Raw genomic sequence first — 21,213 nt, forward strand, 5'->3', positions numbered from 1 at the left:
TTAAAACAAAACAAAACAAACACAACTTCATATGGCTGAATTAATATTTTTTTCTTAATTGCTTCTGAATTCTAATTCATGATTAGGAAGACTTTCCCCATTTACTGTTACTTAGAAGTTTGTTCGTATTTTATGATAGTGATTTATATTTTCAACTTTTACATTGAGACCATCAATCCACTTGGAATTCATCTTGATCTACTTATCATAGAAGTTTTATTTCTGACATCCACCTCTTTAACCATTCTCACTTATTGGAAAGTCTATCTTTTTGCCACAAACTTGAAATAGTACACTTTTTTATTATTTAAAAATATTATGGGGGTGCAAATGTTTGGGGTTATATGTATCAATTTTGTTGTGCTTGAGTTAGGGTTATAAACGTGCCCATCACCCAGATAGAGTTCATTGTACATACTAGGTGGGTTTTCACCCATCTCTTCCTCTATTCTCCCCTATTTGTTTTCCACTGAATTTTATTTTCCTCTGTGCACATGTGTGCTCATCAGTTATTTCCGATTTAATATTGAGTAAATGTGACATTTATTGTTTCATTCTTTAAATATATCACTTAGGATAATGGTCTCTAGTTCCATCCAAATTGTTGCAAAAGGCCTTAATTCATCCTCCTTTGTGACTGAGTAGTATTAGTATAGTAGTATACATACACCACATTTTGTTAATTCACTTGTGAATTGATGGGCACTTAGGTTGATTCCACATATTTGCAATTGTGAATTATACTGCAATAAACATTTGTGTATAGGTGCCTTTTTCATAAAATGACATCTTTTCCTTGTGTAAATACCCGGTAGTAGGATTGTTGGATCAAATGATAGGTCTACTTTTAGTTCTTTAAGGAATCTCCACACTGTTTTCCAGGGAGATTTTGCTATTGATAATTTGCAGTTCCACCAACAGTATATAAGATTTCTTTTCTGTGTCCACTCCAGCATCTATTTTCTTTGGACTTTTTAATAAAATCCATTCCAACTGGGTTAAGGTGATATCTTCTTGTGGTTTTAATTTGGAGTTCCCTGAAAGTTAGTGACACTGAGTATGTTTTCATGTTTACTGGCCTTTCATCTACCTTCTTTTGGAAAGCTTCTGGCTTCTGTTCATTTCTAATAGCCAGGACCTATAAAGCACTCAAGAAAATCAACAAAAACAAACAAAATATCCAGACAACCCCAATTCTTTTTATATAGTAAATTTGCCTGTGAATTTGGATCAATTTCTGGATTTTCAATTTTTCTAGTCTGTTTTATTGTAAGTCTCTGTTCACGTATCTGTGTGATTTTATTTAGGTTCATCATACAATACTCTGAGTTCATTTAAGTGTAAAGTGTATAAATTGTTAAGTTATGACATATGCATATCCTGGTGAAACCATCACTATAATCAAAATAATGAACCTAGTTTTCTGTGTCCTCTTGTAATTTATCACTCCTGCTTCTACCTGCAGTCGTCCACCAGCAACAAACTGGCTTTCTGTCATTGTAACCAGCAGTTTCTAGAAATTTGATCATGTATAGAATATACCAGTTTTGAGTTTTACTCAGTAAAATTATTTTGAGTTTCATTTATGTTGTTGCCTTTATCATTAATTTATTTTTTATTGTTTAGTAGCAATATTCTATTATGTGAATGTCTGGTCTGCTTATCCATTTACCTATTTTTAGACATCTGGATTGTTTCTAGTATTTGGCTATTTCGTGTAAAACTGTTATGAACTTTTGTATGTAAGCTTGTGTATATACATTTTTTTATTTCTCCTGGGTAAATACAGAATAGCTAGATTTATGGTATAAGTTTAATGTTTTTGGAAATTGCTCAATTAATTTAAGAAGTGCTTGTATCATTTTACATTCCCACAAAAAGCATGAGATTATCAGCTGATCCATATCCTCAGCAACACTTGATATTATCTGCCTTTATGATTTTAGTTATTCCAATAGATGTCTAGTAGTATCTCTTTGTGGTTTGAATTTGTATCTTTCTTTAGATGCAAAGTAAAGATAAAAATGATTTTTTCCTTGAGCTTGTCATCTTTCTTGCAATATCTGTTCAAATATTTTTCTCACTTTTTACATGGTTTTGGTCTCATTGATTAGTTAACAGTTCTTTTTATTTTCCAGATATGTCGTTTGCATCTATATGTCTGTCAAATGTCTTTTCCCAATGTGTGGTTTATTGTTTTATTTTCCTAACTTTATCTTTTGGGGAAAAAATGGTTTTAATATTGATGATGTTCAATTTATTGATGTCTTTAAATCTATGGATTAATTTAGGAACAATTAACATCTTCACAATATTGTTTTTTCAAGCTATAAATATGGTATGTGTTGGGCGGCACCTGTGGCTCAAAGAAGTAGGGCACCAGCCCCATATGCCAGAGGTGGCGAGTTCAAACCCAGCCCCGGCCAAAAACTGCAACAACAACAACAACAACAACAACAACAACAAAAAATATGGTATATGTTGTGATTTGAATAACCCTCAAATTTCATTTGGTGAAACTTAATCCCTACTGTGTTTGTTATTAAGAAATGGGGCCGCTGTGAAAGTAATTGTTACTAGAGTATCTCATTCTAAGATGGCTCAAGGAAACTTGCTGAAGCCCTTTTTTGCCCTTCTACCTTGTGCCACATGAGGACGTAGCATTTACACCTTCTGCCACGTGAGAAGATAGCAAGAAAACCCTCATCACACATGGAATGCCAGCACTCTGACTTCCAGACTTCCCAGACTTCAGAACTGGGAGAAATAAATTTCCAATATTAATAAATTAACCTGCAGCATTTTGTGCTAATAGCACCCACAGACAGCATACTTACTTATTTAGTTCTTCTTTAATTTAGCTGAGGTGCTTATTACAGGGAAGGGTCAGAAGATAATGGCTATCAATGTCCCATATTCATGCCATGGGTTATTTTTGTAGAGTTCATGAGATAATTATTTTTACATTATTATAGGGTTGTAAAAAATGTAGAAGGTAGTAGGATGAAGAAAACATGAAAATATTTACATATCTCATATTTTATATAAACATAAACATTCCTGCCCCTGTTATAGTTTTGTATAAAGTTTGAACAGGGGTTATTAGTTTCATTTCCAGATGCTACTGAAAACATCTGTTAATAATTTTTATTTAAAATGTTATATTCTTGGTACAATGTAGTTGCTCAAAGGATATCCTATTGAATAAATGAAGAAAAACATTTTCATCTTTAGAAATAAATTTGCGAAACAGCCTATTGAAGGATGTTATGACCATAACAGATCAGCAAAAGGAAGACACTGGGAAGGGACCCTGCAGTGTGTAAATTCACCTTTCTTTCTTGACGTTCTGCCTCTGTTCTTTCCTCATGGGCCCTTATCCCACTGGCTACTGTCTCTCACAAAAACTTCTGGCACCTTAGGGACATGGATGTTGGTGCTACATGATTGAAGAAATTCTAAGGTATTGTTTTTACATTTTCTTACTTTTCATTGCTCATGTATGAGTGTGTTCCAAAGAAACAGAATTAGACAGAGACAGAGATTTATTTGAAAATAAATATCCCATATCATACAAATGTGGGAGTTGGCAAGTCCAAAATCTAGAGGGCAGATCCATAGGCTGGAAATTCTGGTAAAGGCTGAGGTCCTAGCCTTATATCCAAATTCTGCAGTGCTGCAGGCTGAAAACTCCCACAGTTTCTGAGTTGAAATCTCAGGGAGAATTGCTTCTTCTTTGGGAAACCTCATTCTTTGCTCTGAATGCATCCAACTAATTGCATGTAGTCTTCACATTAAGGACGGTAATCAACTTTACTCAAAGTCTATGACTTATGAAACATCACCTTCACAACAACATCTAGATGGGTGTTTATAAATTGAGCACCATAGAGTAGCCAAGTTGACAAATAAAATTAACTACCACAGCTTATACAGGAAATATTTTATTTTGTACTTGAACATTGTATCCTGTTAACTTTATTAGAAAATAATTTATACATAAGGTTTTTAAAAATTTTACTAAATATCCAAACATGTCTTCAATAAATAATGACAATTTTATTCTCCCTTCCCCAAACTTACATTATTCCTCTTTCTTATTCATATTTATTTTTCCTGAGTAGGACTTTTATTAAAATGTCAAGTGGTAATAGAAGGCATGCTTGGTTCATTTTCAAATTCCATGGAAATTTTCCACATTTCATTAAGTATGACATTTGCTCTATTTTTTTAGTCAGAGTCCATTTATGTTAAGACATGTTTTAGCCCCAGTTTAAAATTTTTAAAAAGTAAAGTGTTAAATTTATCAAATATTTTTCTGTATGTAGTAAGATAATGGTTTCCATCTTTCATTTTGTTAATACAAAGAATTATACACTTATCTTCAAATATTAAAATTTTTTGTTCCTGTGTTAAAGCCAATTTAATTCAGTTTTCTTTTTTTCTCTACCTCTCACACACATAGACAACACATCATTTGTATTTGATTTTGTTTAAGATTTTTGCACCTTGTTTATGAGTGAGTTTGACCTATAATTTTCATTTCCTGAAATGTATTTGTTAAGTTTTGGTATTATGATTATGCTTGTCTCATAAATAAAATGTGACCCTCCCCCCTTTTAAAATAATTTTTGAAGAGTTGTATAAAATTGGCAATAACAAGTCTTACTAAAAAATTTCTCAAGTTTTTTATATATTCAAATACCCAGAGTTTTGGTCTATTGTATTGTTATTGTATGTTTCACTATTTCACAGTTTATGCTCGTGAAATTTTTTTGTTTCTTTGGATTTATTTATTTTCTATCTTGTATTCATTCACCTTTCTTCTATTTAAATACGAACTTATACATTTCCATTCATATTCTTATTACTAAGTAATAATATAATGATAACTTTCATTTCCAGATTATTCTTTTAATCTGCATGGTTATTTTTGATAATTTGTTTCTTTCATTTTCCTTTCAATCCTGAGAGTGCTGCCCTCCTAGATATCCAGCTATGTGTGTGGCAGTAATGTGTGAGTGAGGGAAGGAGCGGGGTCTCCAATTTGGCCACCCATCCTATTTTGTCTCAGCCTTCATCTTATTTCCTTTCTGTCCATAAAATCACAATCACATGATCTAAGCTGCCTTCCATAGTGTGGTCCTCAAAACAGCGATATCAGCATCCCCTGGAACTCTGTTAGAAATGCAGTATCTCAGGCACTGGCTCCAAAAATTGTCCTTGTGAATTTTTCTTTTTTCGTTTTGGCCTCCCTTCCTTTCCTACCTGCTGTACACTTGTATCAGCATTCTTCTTTTTTTTTCTTTCTGTGTACAACAAAAAGATAAAAATTTTGTAGTAGTCTAGTCATAGCCATTTAAATCAGAAAAATAACCAAACAACTTGAACATTGGGTTTTTTTTGAAAGGTAAGCAATTACAATTTTTATTAGAAAAAAATATACGACTAGTACAGATTTAAGGGAAAAATCAATCATGTTATTAAATCAGAAGGATTCATATCTCCAATGTGATTCTAGAATTATCGTCAAATCAAATTAGGAAATTAATAAAAAGAAGTTTAAAATACAGATTTACTTGTAATGGATCATTAGCAATCAACAGGTAAATATAATTTAAAACTCCCTTTTAGAAATATAGTACTGAATTGTTTTATAGTTTCCTAAATGCTTTCACATAATTGACCCTTAAGATGCTCACAACAGCGCTCTTGAGACAAGCAAAGTTCCTTATCCAACTTTACAAATAAGAAGCTTGAGGCTCTAAATGGGCACAAAATGTGCCCATGATAATTATACAGCTAGAACACACAAAAACTGCCAGCAAACCCAAATTCGCTAACTTCCATTCCAATGAGGAAAGTGATCACATCAACTGAACAAAACGTTTATGCTACTAAGGTTGTAAAACCTCCTTCAGTACTTTCTCAGGCATTCCACCCGCTCAAACTAGGCAAAATCCAAATAGTGATACAACTTAAAAAAAAAGACCAAATTAATTTCATAAATTTTTTAAAAACACCGAATGCATATTTTTCTCATTTTGCAATATTCAATAAAAGTTTAAGAATCTGTACCTCTACAAAAAGCATAGATTTCTGGAAAAAAAAATCTCAGACTTAAAAGCTTTCTTTTTAAGAAAGGATCCAACACTTCAACATTAAAATTTCAATTTTCTTATCCGTTTCCCTAGCTATGAAAAAAACACTATAAAAACTGCCTGAGGTTTTTTTTTTTTTAAATTTCGGATTAATAGGAGATACATACGATTAGGTTCCGTAGTTGGCATTTGTCAAGTTAAAGTCCGAGCTGAAGCAGTGTCTTTCACCCAGGAAGTGTGCCACATCCCCGTGCACTGCGCCCACTGGGTGGGAGCCCACCGAACCCCTCTTCCCTCTCTCTCCCACTTGAATCCCACTGAGTTTTGCGCTCGTGAGCCCGTAGTAAGTGCTTTAGGTGCATGCCAAGGTGTCTGCTGGCTTCCGGCAGTTGTATGGTTGATTACAAACTATTAAACACACCAGAGAGGTTGAAATCCGTTTGTGCCACTGCGCCTCTGCCAAATACTTCCAAACTTCCCATTTGTCCTTCCCTCCTTCATTCCCCTCCCCGGGCAAACCTTCACGGTTTCAGCCGCAATCCGCCACAGAGCTACAGCGAAAACCCGGAGTAACGGACTTCAGGCGCAGCTGAGGTCTCCAAGGGAGCCCGGAGAACTTACGGAGCATGCGTAAAGAAGGGTGCGCGCACATGCGCATTGGTTCGCGCAGGGCCGCGGGACGGCCTCTGTGGGTAGCTTGGAGGCTGCGCGCGCGGTTGACGTGTTCCGCGGCGGCCAAGGCGGCGGAGCTCCGGGAGGGGAAGGAGAGGAGGGGAGGGGGGTGAGGTGGGGGGCTGAACCCGGAAGTGGGTAGGCGCTGAAGCGAGCGCGCCGGGAGTGGAGCTCAGCGTCTGGGAGCCAGCGGGGGAGCCCTGGGTTCCCGGTAATGGTTCTGTGGGGCGTTTGCCCAGGGAAACTGGGTGGGAAGGGTAGCGGGTTCGCCGCTGGCAAGCGTATTATCCGCTTCGCCAGGGCCTGGGAAAGCCCTTCTGCTTCCTTTAGTCGAACCTCTGGTTGGCCCCACTCGTCTTACTATGCGCCCCTCCGGGGGCCGTCTGTCATGGAGTGGTGTGGAGCGAGGAAGGCTTTCTATCCCTGAAGAGCTGTTCCTTGCCCGCCCTGCGAAAGCATGTTACTGGGGAGACTTGGATTTCGCGGCCGCGACGGCCTTATTGTCACGATCCCAGCGCCCCTGAACCACGACTCCAGCCCCCTCAGCCCGCACTATCAATGATCTTGGAACAATCACTCCCTTTTCTGCCTTAGTATTTCTATCCTGTTTGTAAATCAGGCCTGGAAGGTGCGCTCTGGCTTCCTTTAAAATTATTCTTTTGTTGGCTGTCTTTTCTAACCCGGCCCTCCTTGTTCTCCACCCTAAAATCTTAGCCATGAGTGTAAACTATGACTTTATATCATAATTTAGTTATCATTTAGAAAGAATCAGTTGACGAATGCCGTTACCTGATTAAGGATTGCTGTGCCTTGGAGTTATTTTACATGCTTCTTACTCTTTTTGCAGACCACGAAACCCTGGGGCACGCCCCTCTAGAAGCTGTTATTCAAGACAATCTAGTTTTCCTTCATAAATCTCTTTAGACACTTATGAAGTTTCTTGTTCTGAAATTGCTGTACTGCAATGAAGAAAAGGAGAAAGGTTACTACAAATCTTGATGAGAAGATCCATCTAGGCTATCATAAAGATTCTTCAGAAGGAAATGTTGCTGCAGTGGAGTGTGACCAAGTGACCTATCCTCATTCTACAGAAAGACCAACTCCTGAGGCTCTTAGCTGTTACCAGGAACTTCCACCCTCTCCAGATCAGAGAAAGCTTTTGAGTTCTTTGCAGTACAATAAGAATTTGCTGAAATATTTAAATGACGATAGGCAGAAGCAACCATCTTTCTGTGATTTACTTATCATAGTAGAAGGAAAAGAATTTAGTGCACATAAGGTAGTCGTTGCTGTTGGCAGTAGTTATTTTCATGCGTGTTTGAGCAAAAATCCAAGTACTGATGTTGTTACCCTGGATCATGTAACACATTCAGTTTTTCAGCATTTGCTTGAATTTCTTTACACATCAGAATTTTTTGTGTATAAATATGAAATACCTCTTGTTTTGGAGGCTGCCAAATTTTTGGACATTATAGATGCAGTGAAGCTGCTAAATAATGAAAATGTTGCCTCTTTTCAGTCAGAGCTAACTGAGAAGTCATCACCAGAAGAAACACTAAATGAATTAACTGGAAGACTATCAAATAATCATCAGTGCAAATTCTGTAGTAGACATTTTTGTTATAAAAAGTCTTTAGAGAATCATTTGGCTAAAACTCATAGGTCCCTTTTGTTAGGGAAAAAACATGGGTTAAAAATGCTGGAGAGAAGTTTTTCTGCAAGAAGATCAAAAAGGAATCGGAAGTGCTCTGTTAAGTTTGATGACACTAGCGATGATGAACAGGAAAGTGGTGATGGGTCAGACAATTTAAATCAAGAACATTTTGATAAGGAAAAGTCAGATAGAAATGATTCTGAGGATCCTGGAAGTGAATATAACGCTGAAGAAGATGAGCTAGAGGAGGAAATGTCAGATGAATACTCTGACATTGAAGAACAAAGTGAAAAAGAACATAATGATGCAGAAGAAGAACCTGAGGCTGGTGACTCTGTAGGAAATATTCATGAGGGTTTGACTCCAGTAGTGATTCAGAACAGTAACAAAAAAATATTGCAGTGTCCTAAATGTGATAAAACATTTGACCGCATAGGTAAGAAAAGAAGCTTATTTTCTGTCTCTAATGACTTTTCATGGTTATTTTAAAGTTGTTAATTAAAAAGTAAATTTTTAAAGTAACTTTTAAAAAGAGTGTATAGGGAGGATACTTTGGTTTTCAGTACATAATTTATCATATTTTAAGTGTTGTGATTTAAAAATTAATAAGTATATTGGCCTTTATTTTTCTCTCCTTCATATCCCAAACGTGGATCATTAGATGATATATTTGGTATGAAAGACTCTAGAGTATCAATAATTATAATATAGACTAGAGCTTAGACTTTTATGGCCATTTAGTTTCAGAGAAAAGTGCTATTTTTGAGGCATTGAGTCAAGGACAATTAGATTATATTGATGTGATGACTTAATATTATTTCCCCTTGTGCATGGTACTCTTTGGATGTTGTAACTAATAAATCAACATTTTTCCTGTTAAAATAGAGATTGTAGGAAATGTGGTCTCTAAGTTTTATGTCTAATATTTCCTAGTAAAATAGGAAGATTTGAGAATGTCTTATGAACTGTTCTATGTGAATTTTTTAATTACAAAATTAAGCTATTTCCATGTAAATTGAAGTTATGAAATTGTGAAATGCATTTAGTCACATATATAATGATAAAAAGTTAGTGCAGTCTGACCTGGTGTAATTACTTAAACCATTTTGTATATTCCCATATGTCTTACATTGTCGAGTTACTTGTGCTATCTGTATAGGTGGAAAATTGTTTTATAAGGTATTGGTAATCATTTGCTATCAAAATATGCTATAGTGTACACTGTTTAACAGTGGTGACTTTTTTTTGGTTTTTATAATAACTGTTGAGAAATTTTTCTCTCTGAATCAGAGAGTCCCCTTTATTAATAATTAATATTTTAACTGTGAGGCTCTGTATAAACATGAATTAAATAACTTTTCCTGAGTAACAGGGAGAAGAGCATATTTATACAACTTGTTAAAGACAGGCTAGATAAACGCTGTTGTAGAGATATAAACATATACTGTGAGGGTATGTATAGAGAAGAGGACAGCTTTTTTGGGTTGAGTTACCCTAGAACAATTCATCTTTCTGATAGGCTTCTTGCACTTTGTACTCTTAGCACATGCTTCCTGTATTCTGCTTTTAATTGACCTAATTTGACTCTGAGATGAGTAAGTAGGGGTCAGTTCACAAATGGCATTGTAGGCCTAACACATGGGTCTCAAACTATTCTACTAAACCTTAGGCCTGTGTAAGAAATGCTGTGTAAGAGAGGGGTTCTAATTCACAATCTATGAACTCTGCCAAATTCTCTACTAAAGAAACCTATTTTGCTTAATGTAGCGTTACCTCAAGTAATTTAACCATAAGACACTTTGGGGGTATTTCGTTTAATGTTTCAGGAAATTAAGAGTTTTCTGCTCATAATGTGAGAAAATTGCTAAAAGACTAATATGCTGATATAGTAAGAGAAAGGTGTTTGGTAGCTTTTCCTTTTTTTTTCCTCAATGAGGACCAGATAATTATGGGAATCAATAGGTCACATTATAGGCTTATTTCCAGCCTATCTTTCTGGATGTATTTTACATTATACCCCTTGTTTAGCCACATTAGGGCTGTTTACTTTTCACCTGTGCTTTCTTATCTTCATTACATTAGCATATCTATATCTATCTATAGCTTATATCATGCCAGTTATAAAGAATGAGTGATGGTCATATGAGATGCCTGGGTTTTTTGAGTTCAGGTCTCAGGTGAGTTACTTAAGCTATCTCTGTTTTTCTTCCTAAGTAAAGTGAGATGATAATAATAGTACCTTCTCAAGGGAGAGGAAGTTATGAAGATTAAATGGAATACTTCTAGTGATGACTTAAATATTGCACACAATTTAGGAGTTCAGAGAATGCTATTTACTATCTTTAAGATATTTATTATAATCTATCCTCAAGAATCTTAGAGTTTAATGAGTATATGCAAAAACACAATCATGTTAAAATAAAGATAATCTCATCAGATTAAATACAGAGGACTAAGGGAATCAGGATAGGTTTCACAGAGCAGAAAGTATTAGAACTGAGACTTAAGGAATAGGGAAGAAATTTACAAGGAAGAAGGACCAACATGTGTAAAGGCATTGAGGTGCACTGTGTTCTGGAAATTGCTAAGGTGTGACTGGTTACCAGACGGACAAGGAGGCATAATGAAAATGACAGGAGATAAAGATGGGCAAGTTGTGAAGGTCAGATATTGAATGGCTTGTGTGCTATAGAGGAGTTTAGATTTTATCCAGTAGGTGATGGACACTTGAAAAAAATTCAAAAGAAAGGACAATCTTGTAAGAGTTGTAGAAAGATCATGCCAGCTTCAATGCAGAGAAGGAAACTGGAAAAAAGAAAGGAACGGAAAAGAGCCAGAGAGGCAAAAAGGGTCATATAACAAAGGACCAGTAACATAATACAGCTCCCAAGGGTCCTCAAACTTTTTAAACAGGGGGCCAGTTCACTGTCCCTTAGACCGTTGGAGGACCAGACTGTGGCCCGCAGGACTAGTCAGCTGCTAAGCAGGACAGGCAGTGGTGGCAAAAAACACCTGGCAGGCTGGATAAATGTCGTAGGTGGGTCGCATGTGGCCCACGGGCCATAGTTTGAGGACTCCTGGTTAGACTAGGAAGATGAGTGACATTGGGAATGGGACATTGATTGGGGTAGAGCAGAGAGTTACACTGAATGTGGACTCATAGGTGGAATGAAAAGAATATGTAGAAGAAGATCCACATAACATAAATGTCCTCTTGTATCATGTCTATCAGAAGCCCTATTTACTAAAAAACAAACAAACAAACAAAAAAACAGTTCAAAGGTTACCTTCCAGTCATCCTCATATCATCCACATTCCTTTTATAGGTTTTAAAAAGGGCCAGATTTTTTATTGCTATTTATTTCATTAGAATATGAGCCTGAAAGTTATATATTTTCATTTTACTTAGTATCTTTTGTAGTACATCAGGTCATTTAAGTACCTCTTTGCTTGGGTTAAGTTGATTTTGGGCTTCTAAGAGCCAGTTAGGTACCCTTCCTAAACTTTTAATTTGGATGCTTTAAAGTGGGTTTACGAGAAATGAGTAAGTTTGAGACCTGCTGGAACCCTTAGCTCCACAGTGTGTCATCTACTAATTTGATTCCGTTACTTTGGATCTTTTATTCTTTTTGATGTATTTAAGTTGCTTGGAGTAAACTCCTGATTCATTTATGTTTTTCCTTAAGCTACCAGCTGTTCTCTTAGGGAATTCTCATGAAAATAAGAGTCCTTTGACCTTTTCCCTTATAGCAAAACCCTAGTGGGTAAAAAGGCAAAAATAAGGAGATGACAGATAGGGTAAAAGAGAATATTTGGGCATTATTTCTACAGAGAACTAGTGTCTTTAGATTAAATTCCCAATCTCTTCTAGAAGTAGAAAATGTTTTATTTATTTTTTTAAATGTGACTCACTAGTCCATCCTGACAAGAAATTCCACTGGGTTTTTAGTAGAGAAGAATTACAATAAGGATACATTTTTCTACTTCAAGGCTAAATATTTTAATTATGTATTATTTAGGGAATGCCATATGAATATTACAAGATACAATTTAAGATTTGGCAGTATCAAAGACATAATGAACCAATTTGGTGATGTTTCTTTTTGTAAAAACTGCATACAAAATTTGACAACAGTAATTTGTCATCACCCACTTAAGGGAGTACATTCAGCACAAGGTCTAATCTGTTGATATGAAAGTCTTTCCTTTATGACTCCTGATTTGAGACACAGTTCATGTTGGGATTCAGTTCAGAAAAATGCTGTTATAAAATTTCACAGTGTTATGTATTTCTTGTTGGCAATCAAGAATGCTTGGGTGTAGTTTAATATCTGTGAAGGAATACTATTTTTTAATGGAAACTTTGATATTATAAATTTGAAATGAGCATTTTGATTTATACATTACTATTGAATCCACTACCTCATAAAAGTAAAGAAAATATGTAGATGTTGATTTTCTGCTGAGGAGTACCCTTCCTATACCCTTTCCGATTGATTTAAACATGACATTTATTTGAAGATGAAAATTTTATTTTACCATAAGCACCTGAAATTCTACCTAGTTCTTCTGAGTCCAGCATTTCCTAACCAGTTATATCTCTTTTTCTTGTTTAGAAATTCAGATCCATGAAGAGAAAAGTACAAATTCTGCAATTCCTATGGAATTTGAATTAACAACTTAAAAATTCTTTGATTTATTTAAATTTCTATATTTTCTTTTTTTATTGTTGGGGATTCATTGAGGGTATAAAGATACAGGTTACACTAATTGTATTTATCAGGCAAAGTCCTTCTTATAAATGTGTTCCTCCCCCAAGAGGTATGCCAAACACCATGCCCCCACCTCCCTCCCTCCTTCCTTTTCTCTGCCCTCACCTCCCCATGTACTTGGTCATTAATTGTCCTCATATCAAAATTGAGTATGCTGGATTCTTGCTTCTCCATTCTTGTAATGCTTTACTAAGAAGAACGTGCTCCACCTCCATCCAAATTAGTACAAAAGATGTATAGTCTCCCATCTTTTTAATTTTCATTGGTGTCTTTGACTTTGGTTATTTATTTAAATGGGTTTGAAAAATTATTAGGTTTACCTAATTCTATTTTAGTTTAAATTTCTAAACTTTCTTATTTCTTTTTGTTACTTAAATCTTTTTAAGGCTCCTAGTTTGTAGAAACATGACAGTATAATATTTTTTTTGTTTTCCTTTCTTTCTTTTTTTTTTTTTTGTTTTGAGACCGAGTCTTACTCTATCATCTTGGGTAGAGTGCCCTAGTGTTATCATAGCTCATAGCAACCTCAAACTCCTGGGTTTAAGTGATTTTCTTGCCTCATCCTTCCAAGTAGCTAGGACTACAGGCAAGTGCCTGGCTAGTTTTTCTATTTTCTGTAGAAACAGGGTCTTGGTCTTGCTCAGGTTGGTCTCAAAATCCTGAGCTCAAGCAATACACTGACCTTGGCCTCCCAGAGTGCATGAATGAGCCACTGCCTTCGGCCAGTAGAATAGTTTTAATTTTTAATTTAACTGCCATTTCATTGACTTTAATATTCAACTACACTTAATTTTTATTTTCAAGTGAAAATAAGAAATTCCTGACTTTACAGGGAAAACACTACTGATTTCTATTTTTAACATCTTTCAAGAAAACGCATTTCCATAGAAAATAAAGAATTTGGCAAAAAATTTTTCTTATACTTTAAGATTTTTATTAAGTTACTGTTCCTGTTTACTTGGAAATAAAAATGAAGAGATTTGAACATTTGAAGGTTGATAAATTATCTTTCAGTCTAGATCATTTATAAATTTAATCTTTTAAAAATCAGACTGTGTAGTTTTGATCTGTTTACATGTTTTGTAACCATGAATGTTTATTATTTACATAATTTAAAAAGTGAATTAAAAAAATGAAATGTGAAAACTTCCACAATCAAAAAAAACTTTTTTTAAAAAAAAATTCTCTATCTTTTCCTAGTATTAATTAGATCTGATTTCTTGAACCCAGCAGAGAAAGTGATAATGGTGGGCTGTGTACATTCATGTGTAAATAAATGGTTAGATATGCTTTAGCAGTGGTAGAGAGGAAACTGAGATACTAGGCATTTTTAGCAGTGGCAAGGGGAAAAAGTGAAGTCCTTCTAATGTCAGAAAGCTATCATGCCAGTTTGATCTGTTATAAGGATATTGATAAATCAGACATGCCCTTATGTATATTTGAGGTATACCTACATGTTTGTATTGTGACTAATAACCCATGTGGCAATAATGGCTAATAGTTGTTAGTTCTTACTGTGTGCTGGAGTATATGTTGTGTACCTATTAATTCATTTATTTCTCACTACTCTTGAAGTGTTACTGACTCAGGTACAGAGAGGTTAAGTTATTAGATTAATTAAGAACACGTAGTTAATTTAGGAGGGGCTCCCAAATTGACTGAGTTTTCTGACTGTAATTTGTAAAATATACATAGACTATTACCCAAATTTTTTGCCAAATTTTTTATTTTTTATGGAAATGCATTTTATTATGTGGTCTGGATGTAAATTTCTAATAGTATGATTTTTCATCATACTTTTGTTTTTTTTTGCTTATGATGGATGTCTGTCTCCCTTAGTTTCCTTTCTTCAGTTTCTTATGTGAGAAGTACAATGTAATTAATTTTTAAATAATATACTAATTAAATACAATCATGTATGGAATAAATATATCTAATAAATTGGTGAATCTATTTTATTTAGTAGACAAAAAATTATGATTATCTCTTTTCCTTAGTGGCCCTGGAATATTTGAGATTTTTTTCTCATTTTCATGATATAGTATGTAACCATTTTTTAAGTGCATGACTGAAATGCTATCCTTTCACATTGGCTTTCACCTGAAGAAAAATTTATTTATCCATTTATTTTGCAGGAGAGAGCAAAGCTAAGCATTTAATTGAAAATTAGCCTTCATATTGATGTGTTTTCTATTTTTATTGCCTTTCTCTTGGAAGTAGTTTTCATTCACAGTACACAGATCACATAGTAATAATAATAGACACCACTCATTTATAACTTATGTCAGACACCATTCTAAGTGCTTTATGTGTATGTATTTGTTTTTGCAAAAGTCCTCTACAGTAAATACAATTTTTCAAATGTAGAAATTTGAAGCATAGAAAGGTTACCTATTCAATGTCATGTAGTCTGCTATTTAAAGAGCCAGGATTCATAACCAGGTACATAAATCTAGGGACATAATGAGAGTAAAGTAAATCATCTTAAATGAAGAACAGATACCTTGCTAAGGATTAATATCAAATTTTAAAAATGTATTTTAAAATTTTAAATTCAGAGAATTTGCTAACACTTTTCAGATAATTTTCTAAACGTCATGATTTTTAAAATGTGTGAATATGAATAATTTTTTTTTAATAACCTAAGTGTTTTGGAAAGTATAATTTGAGCAGTAAGCTCAAAGCAGTAAGTCTTTAAGGTTTATAAGAAGTAGAGATTTAGGTAAACTTTTTTTTTTGTTTTGTATGTGGATTTGGATGTGCATGTTAAATTTGCTAAGTCATGAGATTTTATTCCAATGTCAAAATTCAGTCATAGTATAGCACATGTACTGAATTTAATTCCTAGTTTTTCTCTTTTTATAGGGAAATATGAGAGCCACACCCGTGTTCACACAGGTGAGAAGCCCTTTGAGTGTGATATTTGTCATCAGCGCTATTCAACAAAGTCTAACCTAACTGTTCACAGAAAGAAGCACAGTAATGAAACAGAATTTCATAAGAAGGAGCACAAGTGCCCTTATTGTAATAAACTTCATGCAAGCAAGAAGACTTTAGCCAAGCATGTTAAGAGGCAAGTATTATCTTGCTTCCATAATATACATTATTGTACCTTCTGAATTTGAATATTTAGAAAGCTAAAGGAGTGCTTGTCTCCAGTTCTTTCACCGCTTAACATTTTGCGGAGACTACAAATTAAGAAATGAGCAGGAAATATTGATTTGTTTATATTTTTAATTCATGCTATTGAGATGAAGTTTTTGATATTAAAACTAGAACATAGTCTGTAATATAGAAGTTAAAGATACAGCATTTTCATTATCCTGTTTCCTGTCTTGGGATTTGGCAAGGATATCATCAGGATAAATGGTTTTAGAACTCTAGGAAATTAATTTCTCATACTTAACTTGTCTTTGACATGTAAAATATTTGAGATAAAGAGTATTTAGTACAGGATTAAACCTTTAACTCTAAACAATTAAATTTTCCAAAATCTGGACTTAAAAAAATCTGGTGAATTACCTTGCAGATTATCTGTAAATAGCTAGGTTCCTGAATATATGTAAAAGATACTTAGACTTTTCTTTGACTATTTCTGCATAAATTCAGGTATACATACAAATTTATTAAAATGATAATGATATCTTTATTCTTAAGGAGTTTACATGTTACTATCTCTTTATGAAGGGAATCATTACCTGATTCTGTTAATTACTGTCAACAGATTCATGTGGAATATTTATTTAGCTAATTCAATCTTCTTCTAATAATCTTTTTGTTTGTCTCAAGTAGATTTCATCCAGAAAATGCACAAGAATTTATTTCCATTAAGAAGACTAAGAGTGAAAGTTGGAAATGTGATGTAAGAGTTTTTAATTTGTATTAGAAAACCAAAGTAAATGTAATGTTGGCTTTTGGGAAAGTAAGGTAATTAGGTTTTTTTTTTTTTTTGTATTTTATGTATCATTTAAAAATTTTTTTTATAGCTGTGTACATGAATGCAATTATGGGGTACAATGTGCTGGTTTTATATACAATTTGAAATACTTTCATCAAACTGGTCAACATAGCCTTCACCACATTTTCTTAGTTATTGTGTTAAGATAAGGTTTTAAAGTAATATAATTTAGTTTATCTCGCTTTTAGAATCTTTCTTTTATACAAAGCTGTTCTAATTTTTTTTTGTAAATTAACCATGATTAACCATGGCAGTTTAGTGTTTAGATGATAGACTAAGAAATGGAAATCCTAGTTTTAATTTTTATTGTAATCACTATGCCATGTGTTCATAGTTGCGTACATAAACTGTGACATTAATGTTGTACAAGGTATAAAATGTTATAATTTCCTACTCATTTCTGGGTATCTGTTGTTATGCAATAAACTACCTCTAAATTTAGTGGTCTTAAACAACCATTTTGATATGTCTCATCATTTTGTGTCAAGAATCCAAATTTAGGGCAGTGATTTGCTTTTTAGCTAGTAGATGATCTAGTCTTATCTGGAGTTGCTTCCAAAGTGGCTCACTCACACTTGGTATTGGTAGATGTTTTGACCAAGAACCTCAGTTCTTCTCCATTTTGGTATTTTTATGAGGCTACTTCAGCCTCCTTTTAGCATAGCAGGTAGATTCCAAGAGTGAGTGTGTGTTATAAAAAGCCTAAGTAAAGCTATAAGACTTCTTATGGCCTAATTTCAAAAGTCCTAGAACATTAGTTTTTCCATATTTTGGTCAGACAAGTCACTACAGCCTAGGTAAATTTAAGAGAGGAGAATTAGTCTCTATTTTTAAGTGGGAGGAGTAGAAAAGAATGTGTGTACATCTTTTATTCTAGTATACCTGTAAAGTCTTTTTTCAGTCTTTTGGTGAATCTTATTTAAAAGAGTCACCAGCTATCAGTTTTTCCTTCTTTAGTCCAAGGATTGAAAATTCTTACCATTTCTCTGATTTCAGCTTCTAGAAATAGAAGTTAATTATTAATTATAGTATTTGAGTCTCTGTAAGATGATATCTTCTTCTAAGTTTCATCATCCTCAGCTATAAAATGATAATAATTTTTTCTACCTCATAGGATATTATGAGAAATGAGTAAAATCTGTGAGTTACTTAGCATTGTTTCTGAAATACTTGTTGTATTGTTGTTATTGTGGTAGCTTACCCCATCTTTTAAAAAACATGACGTATGTCAAATTTCCTTGAAAGTTGTGTTTTTCTTCTGACCATTTCAGAAATAATTTTGAGCTGATTTTTTGTTGTTTCTTAACAAATTATACGGCAACAATAATAAAACCTTTTGTTCTTACTGCCATATAAGAGCCTTAAAATATGTATTGCATAGATATGGAAATCCTGACTAGAATTAAGATAGTAAGATTATTTTATACCCTGATTAGAAATGTAGAGTTGAAACTCAGCTGACATTTTAACTAATTTAAAATAATTCCTTACTATAATTTCTCTAGGGCATTTTTTTTCTGCACAATTAGAATTTAATTTTACTTTTTAAAGTTTTCTATTGGGAGAAATTTTTCTTTACTTGGATTTGTATGTATTTTTTCCTCATTATGTGCTTTGTATTGTAGTTTTTTATTCAGGTTCTCTTATGTTTTGTATGTAATTATTTTTAGATTTGTAAGAAATCTTTTACTCGAAGACCACACTTGGAGGAACATATGATTCTACATTCTCAAGATAAACCTTTTAAGTGTACCTATTGTGAAGAACATTTCAAATCACGGTTTGCACGCTTAAAGCATCAAGAAAAGTTTCATCTGGGTAAGTTAGTTACTTTTTCTTAAAGCAGTCATAGCAATTATTGATATCACATCATGCTGGAGGAGCTTGCTACAACCATTCTTCCTTTCTTTTTTTTTTCCTAGCATAGGTTTTATTTTATTTCAAAATATTATAGGGGTACAAATGTTTCTGGTTACCTGGATAGCTTTTGTAATGCTCAGTCAGTGTTGTGTGTATGCCTATTCCCTAGATAGTGTTTACTGTTCTGTTAAAAGCTTTTTTTAGAGCAGTTTTAGATTCATAGCAAAATTAGAAGGAAGGTACAGGTATTTCCCATATACTCTCTTCCTCCACACATACTCAGCCTCCCCCATATTAATATTCCCCATCAGAGTAGTATATTTGCTACAGTTGATAAGCCTACATTGACATAGCATAATAATCCAAAGTGTATAGTTGACGTTAATGTTCACTCTTGAGTCTTGATGTTATACATTTTGTGGTTTGGGACAAATCTACAGTGACATATATCCATTATTATAGCATCATGTGGTGTAGTTTCACTGCCCTGCAAGTTCTCTGTGCTCCCCACCTTTATCTCTCCTGATACCAGCCCCAGGCAATCACTGATCTTTTCTATGAACTGTGTTCATAGTTTTGCCTTTTCCAGAATGTCATATAGTTGGAATGATACTGTTTGTAGCTTTTTCAGATTGAATTCCGTCACTTAGTGTAATTATATTGCTGACTAATACACATGGCCTGCTGAATCTATGAATTTTGCACTCATTGATTCAACCAACTACGGGTCAAAAATATTGAAACCCTCCCCCAAAATAGTACAGTTAAAAATACAAATTAAAAATTTATTATAACAACTACTTACATGGTGTTTATATTAGAAATTGTAAGGAATCTAGAGATGACTTAAAGTATATGGGAGGATATGCATAATTTATATGCAAATGCATTTTATTTCATTTATTTTTAACTTAAGCAAAAGAGAATATTTATTAGTGCATATACTGGAAAGTCCAGGGGATATACTAGCTTCAGGCCCAGTTAGATCCAGGGGCTACCATACCATTCTCACTTGAGCATGTGAGAATTTTGGTATTTGTGGGGAAATCTTGGTACCAGTCTCCTGTGAATAACTAGGGATGATTGTATTCTATTGTCAGGATATTCCACAGTTTATCCATTCATCTACTGAAGGACATCTTGGTTGCCTCCAAGTTATGGCCCATAAGTAAAATTGCTATAGACATCTGTGTGGGAGTTTTTGTGTAGACAGAAATTTTCAACGTTTTTGAATAAATACCTAGGAGCATGAAGGCTCGATCAGATGGTAAGAGTATATTTAGTTTGTAAGAAACCACCAAACTGTCTTACTAAAATGGCTATACTATTTTGCATTCCAGTTAGGAATGCATGAGAGTTTCTGTAGCTTCATGTTCTCACCAGCATTTGATGGTGTCAGTGATTTTTGTTGCATTGATCTCTATTTGTGTTATTTTTTTCACTGATATCACACTGTCTTGATTACTATACCTTTATATTAAATCTTGAAATTGAATAGTGTCAGTACTTCATCCTTCTTCTTCAAGTTGTGTTGGCTGTTCTGTATCTTTTGACTTTCCATGTGAACTTTAGAATCAGTTTGTCAATATCCATAAACTTGCTGAGATTTTTGACTGGGATTATATAGAGTGTATAGATGAAATTGGTAAAAACTGGCATCTAGACATTATCTAGTCTTTCTATACATGAACATGGAATATCGTTTTTTATTTAATTCTTCTTTGATTTCTTTATTTCAAGTTTTGTAGATTTTATTCATATTTTGTTAGCTTTATGTCTAAGAATTTCATTTTGGGTGTTGTTGAACCACTCTTGATGAACCTTGAGGAAGGGTTGGACAGAGGAAGTCATATAAATTAGGATGAGTACTGTCTACGCTATAGTTTCTGGAGATAAATAAATATGATTTCTTTCTTTTTTTGTTGTTGGCATATGTGACAGTGGCCATTAACTGCATTTATTCACAGTTAATTGTTGGATAGGTTTGGGAGTACCTAGGATGAGGCATTTCTGTTTTGGAAAAGACTCATTTTTCAAGGAATGTAATAAACTTAGTAGATTTTGAATTCAGTATTGTATTCAATGGAAAAAAATTAGCATTTTCTTCGTAATGCTTATGACCATCTGGACTTATGATCTAGATAATAGTATAGTTTGGTAAATTTATTACAGCTAATCTCAATTATGAATTATTGT

General features: G+C 33.9%; 1 protein-coding gene across 1 annotated transcript in view; it reads left to right on the top strand.

The window, feature by feature from the left end:
* The first annotated feature begins 7,554 nt into the window (after positions 1-7,554).
* The window catches only part of ZBTB41 (zinc finger and BTB domain containing 41), a 46,817-nt gene continuing 33,158 nt past the window's right edge, over positions 7,555-21,213 (top strand). The window contains exons 1-4 of the mRNA XM_003792309.3: positions 7,555-8,863; positions 16,065-16,272; positions 16,992-17,061; positions 18,828-18,975. Coding sequence (XP_003792357.1) covers positions 7,738-8,863; positions 16,065-16,272; positions 16,992-17,061; positions 18,828-18,975 — 1,552 coding nt within the window. The 5' untranslated portion in view covers positions 7,555-7,737. The remainder of the gene's footprint in view (positions 8,864-16,064; positions 16,273-16,991; positions 17,062-18,827; positions 18,976-21,213) is intronic.

This window comes from Otolemur garnettii, unplaced genomic scaffold, assembly GCF_000181295.1.
Source record: "Otolemur garnettii isolate 467f Iridium unplaced genomic scaffold, OtoGar3 scaffold00055, whole genome shotgun sequence".
NCBI lineage: Eukaryota > Metazoa > Chordata > Mammalia > Primates > Galagidae > Otolemur > Otolemur garnettii.